General features: G+C 62.8%; 1 protein-coding gene across 1 annotated transcript in view; it reads right to left on the bottom strand.

Annotated features, from left to right (window-relative positions):
* LOC101636302 (chromosome unknown open reading frame, human C15orf39) overlaps window positions 1–1978 on the bottom strand; it is a 5135-nt gene extending 3157 nt beyond the window's left edge. Inside the window, exon 1 of the mRNA XM_004687581.2 lies at window positions 3–1978. Coding sequence (XP_004687638.1) covers window positions 3–1955 — 1953 coding nt within the window. The 5' untranslated portion in view covers window positions 1956–1978. The remainder of the gene's footprint in view (window positions 1–2) is intronic.
* Window positions 1979–4801: the final 2823 nt, after the last annotated feature.

The following is a 4801-nucleotide window of genomic DNA, read 5'->3' as shown; positions in this document are numbered from 1 at the left end:
GCAGGCCGCAGGATCTTGAATTTCCGGAACATGAAGGCCACGGAGCTATGGAAGTTGGTCCTTGGGGGGGCCTCTGTGGTCCCTGGCACCCCGGGGAGCCCTGGTGCCTCCGTGGCCACCTTCTTCAGGCCGGGCACGTCCGAGGCTGCGCTCCCCAAGCCTGGCGTGCCCGAGGCGGTGCTGTCCACGGCTGCAGCGGGCCTGGCAGGCCCTGCGGGGCTGGGGGCCTTGAGAGGTGGCGCTTCTGCCACGGGCTTCTTCACGCTCAAATCCAGTGCCACCTCCTCCCTAAGCGAGCAGTGTGTCCTTGAGGGGGCCTCCGGCGCAGGCAGGGTCCCCCCACAGTCCTTGTCACGGCTCGCGGTGGGAGCATGGTCAGGCTCTGCGGTGGCCGCAGGCACCTGCACGTCCAGGTAGTCGCGGTACGGGGCCAGGCTGAAGACATTGTCGATGACAGGCATAGGAGGAGAGCTGGGGGGCAGCGAGCCCTCGTTATGTGGAAGAGGCTGGTGCTCCTGGGCACAGGGGGGGAGTGCCGGCGGGGTGCAAGGAACCGGACTGTCTCGGATGATGATGGGCGCCCCGGGGTGCTCACTGAGCTGGGGCTGGAGGCGCTCCTTCCTGCATTCGGGCAGCCACAGCTTCCCCTCAGCCCCTTGCACAGGCAGCTCGGCAGAGCTCACAGGCTCCGAGCAAGGCCGGTTGGCAGGCAGAGGCGGGCACGGCTGCTGGAAGGCACTGGGCTGTGGCACAGCCTGCACGCTGTTCTGGGACGGTGGTGTCCCCCTGAGCCCGGGAGAAGCTCCATAGAGAGAGAGGTCATCCCGGGCGTAAGGAAAGCCCAGCGTCTGGGGGACAAAATCCAGTGGGCAGCGTGGGGCAAGGGGTGGCTCCAGCTTGAGGCCTGGTGAGGGTGCTGGGAGGGGACCAGACGGGTAGGAGTAAGTGTCCAGCCCCACTGGGGACATGTAAGGTGTCTGGGCCCCCTGCTGCCTCAGGTAAGGGCTGCCCAGTCCGCCAGCTGTGTACCCGGGCCCCTTGTGGGCTCCCAGAGGCGGCACTGGGAGCACTGAGCTGTAGCTCCCCTGCTTCTCCGGGTGGCGACAGGCTGGAGGGCAAGGCAGGGCCTGCGTGGGATGGGGCAATGGGTAGTGGGTGGGCACTGCATCCTGGCAGCCCGGCCCCAAGGGCTGGGCAAACTGGGTCCAAGGGCTGGGAGGTACATCAGACAGTGCCTGCTTGGGGTCCCCAGAGTAAGGGCCTGTGTACTTGGAGGTCAAGAAGCTGGTGCTGTGGATGGTCCGATACTTCTCCAGAAATGCTTGGCAGGGGGAGAAGCTCATCGAAGACTCTTTGCCAGACCCCCTAGCTGGCACCCCACGGAGAAAGGTACCATCCAAGGGCTGGCTTTTGCTAGGAGCTGAGGTCAGAGAACAAGGTGGATCTGCAGGGGGTAACAGGGGTCCAGTCACCAGTGTCCAGTCAACATCCAGCGGCCTCTTCGCTGCCCCCTCTCCCAGGCAGGTCGAGAGCCCGTAGCACAGAGGGTTGCGGTAGACGGGTTTGGGGGCCGCCAGTGGCGGGCCCGGGTAGGGGTGAGTCTGGGGACTGAAGGGTAGGAGCTCAACAGGGCCGGGATCCTGCACCTTCTCCGAGCTTTCTACTGGCGAGCGGTAGAGCAGGCAGCTTGTCAGTAAGTTGTCGGCCCGAAGTGGGGGTCCTGCCACACTGGTGGGGTACAAGGGTGGGTATGGGGTCCAGGATGCCAATCTCTCAGACCCTGCCTTAGGAGCACCCCCCAGTGGACAGGAGAAGTAGGCTCCCTTGTAGCTGCAGGCGTCCTGGTTTCCAGCAGAGGGGGGCAGGCTGTGGCCTGGTCTGGAGTCTGCCTCGAGGCGTGGCAGCTTGCCATACATCACAGGCCCCAGGGCGCCCAGTGGCCGCTTCTCCGCCATCACTATGAAGGCTTGAAGGCCTCGGGGGCCTGTTACTCAACAGCTGACCTGGGAAACAGACAGAGGCAGGGGTTGTGAGAAGGGTGACAGGCCGGCTAACGCTGCTGGCTCACTGCCACTCAAGAACCTGGCGCTTAGTACATGCTCAGTAAAGACTGCAGGAGCGAAAGGACGTGAGCCGCGTGACGCAGAGATTTTCCGACTGTTTTTTTTAAGCCGTAGGAACCCTTGGTTAATGAATTCGTGTACAGTGGACTGGCACCCCTGCACCCCCCACCAGGTTCCTAGGCTCGACCTTCCCCCCGTGACCCCCGATGCCCCATCCTGAGACTGCAGGGCGGTCAGCTGGACTAGTTTACACCCGCCCTCCCCCAATAAACAGATGTGGCACGCTACCTATCCTCCCTCTGTAAGTTATTATTCCAAGATGCTCCAGAGAGCTCAGGATGCCCGTTGCAGCCAAGAGGTGGAATCGGGCACTGTCCACAAATTCAGATTCCCTGGGACACTCTCCAAGTCTCACTCTCTGACTGGCTAGTCTCGTCAGAAATGGTGAACCAGGCCCTCCCTGGTGGCGCAGCGGGTTAAAGCACAGCACAAAGAAGCTTAAGCCACTTCTGCATGAGTTCGATTCCCGCCTGCCCCGGAGGTGCCACATGGTGTGGCAGACCTCTCCTGACCCGCCCGCTGCTCCCCTCAGCAGTGTACTTCGTCTATCTGCCATTTCTGTTCCCTGCTCTGTCTCTGGTGAAGCCTCTCACCGCCCCTGAGCCTCTGGCCTGTACCCCAGTTCTGTATGCACAAATAAATCTTAAAAAAAAAAAAAAAAAAACTCTAAAAAAAAAAAAAAAAAGGTGAACCAGGCTTGGAAACCAGGTTCCCAGGCCCAGAGCAAGAGATTAGCTCCAGAGGGCAAGCCCCAATGGGGGTTGCACTTAGCTCTGGACTGGCCTCTGGGGGCACAGCCTAGCCCCGCCCCCAGCATGGGAACGAGGGCTGTCCAGCAGATGGTGCTGTGGGCTAGGGGGAAAGCCCCAACCGTCACAGGAGGGCCCCACATCGACAGGCCTACAGGCGGCCATTCCACAGCACAAGAGGGCAGCAGAACACCAGTGAATGTCTGAACAGGGGCCCGGGAGTCATGCCGCCAGCCGCTGACAGACAGCACATTGCATTGATGGAAGGCTGCTTGTCGGGGGACAAGCGTGGAGCTCCCCAAGGCAGCGGGCACCCACTGGCCCTTTAAGGGTCATCACTGACTTGCCTCTACCTCCCAGAGGTCTGTTCCCCAAACCCTCAGGTGATTTAGAAAGGATAAATAGCCAATCTCGCTAAGATTAGGCTACAGCCAGGTGTCACAGGTTTCCTTCCCTCCTCCCTGTGGCCGGGGGCCACGATAGCCACTCGGAGTCAGACCAGCACATCCCAGGGACAGGAAAGCCCACGGGAGTCTGAGGGGCGAAGCCCACTCCCACCCCAGCCTAACGGCTCCCGGCCAGCCTAGTTCGAGTGGGGGACCTCGAGAAGACAAGAAGGGGCAGCACAGGCCAACAGTACCCAAACAGTGCCCTCTCACAGGCACTTGCACCCCAGGAGGAAAGGAAAGCCCCCTCCCAGCTCCACAGCAGTTCTGTAGGAGGATGTGGGGTCCCACCACCTCTGCCCCCAGGAAGGGCTGGGTTAATTAACTGCAGGCTTTGGTGGCCCCTCCCCCACCTATTCCTTGGGGCCTTCACTATATCCACCCCTGGCCCCAGGAGTCCTTCTCTCCAGGGCTCTGCCCATAGTGTGCTCTTTGCCCTGGAGAATTCCCGGAGACACCCCCTCCTCCAGGGACCCCGACAACAGAGGTAAGGCCACCTGGGATGCTCAGGCATCTTTAGGGGCGAGACAAGGCTCCAGAGAGGCGGCAGAGGCTTATGAAAGGGATGGGGGTGACCTTACCCCCCTGCCAGTAGGAAGGGAGAGCCTTAAGTGAGGCCCATCCCCACTCAAAACAGTAGCCAAAATGTAGGTGCATCTTCCCTCGCGCACAAACTGAGGACGCAGTCAAAGGCTTGGAGAAAGGCAGGACCCCAGGGAGCAGGGTCACACACGCCTTGGGCCGGGAGTGTTGGCTGCTGAAACAGGGTGCTTTAAGCAGCAGAAGCAAGCAGCTGGGCGCCCAATTCCTCCTCCATTTCCTAGGCGTCTGGGGATGAAGCTGCTGCCCAGCTCAGGCCTCCCTGGGGGGCTGAAGCGGACCCCCTCCCTGTGTTCTCTCAACACAGACCGCCAAGACTGAGGGCCTTCCAGAAGCAACTACCCAACTTGGGGTAGTCTCCGTTGCAGGAGGAAGGCTCGCAGGACCCCCCCTCCACCCTCAATTCTCTACCCACCCCACCCGCCGGTCACTGTGGTGCCTAGGGCCCTGGGCATCGAGCTAGAGCGCTGCCGCTGCACTGCACCCGACCCCGCGGGCTTCCGGGTGTCCCCTGCCCTGTCCAGCGGGCGCTGGAGCGCACGTGCACCCCGGCAGGCTGCTACACAGGCCGCCGCCACGCATGCAAAACTCTGCCTGCAAGGACGTGCTGGCCCCGGCTGCACACACGCCCTCCAGGCTGCCTTCTCCCCTGGCTCGGGCCCCGGCACGCGTGTGCACGCCCGCACACCGTGCCCACCGACGGGCAGCCCCAGACTGGGGCGTTTCACAGCCGGGGGCGGCCGGGTCCTCGAGTTCGGGCCGTCACCGCCTGGGGCGATCCCGCCAGCCTGGGCTGCCGCCAGAGGCTGAGTCAAGCCGCGGCGAGGAAACCGCAGGGCCGTCCCGTCCCAGCAGGGCGCGTCCGGGGCCCCGCGGCGTCTCG

The sequence above is a fragment of the Condylura cristata genome, unplaced genomic scaffold (genome assembly GCF_000260355.1).
Source record: "Condylura cristata isolate star-nosed mole 26May11 unplaced genomic scaffold, ConCri1.0 scaffold00023, whole genome shotgun sequence".
NCBI classification, from domain to species: domain Eukaryota; kingdom Metazoa; phylum Chordata; class Mammalia; order Eulipotyphla; family Talpidae; genus Condylura; species Condylura cristata.
Note: the sequence above shows the minus strand (reverse complement) of the source record. Positions and strands in the feature narration are given on the sequence as shown.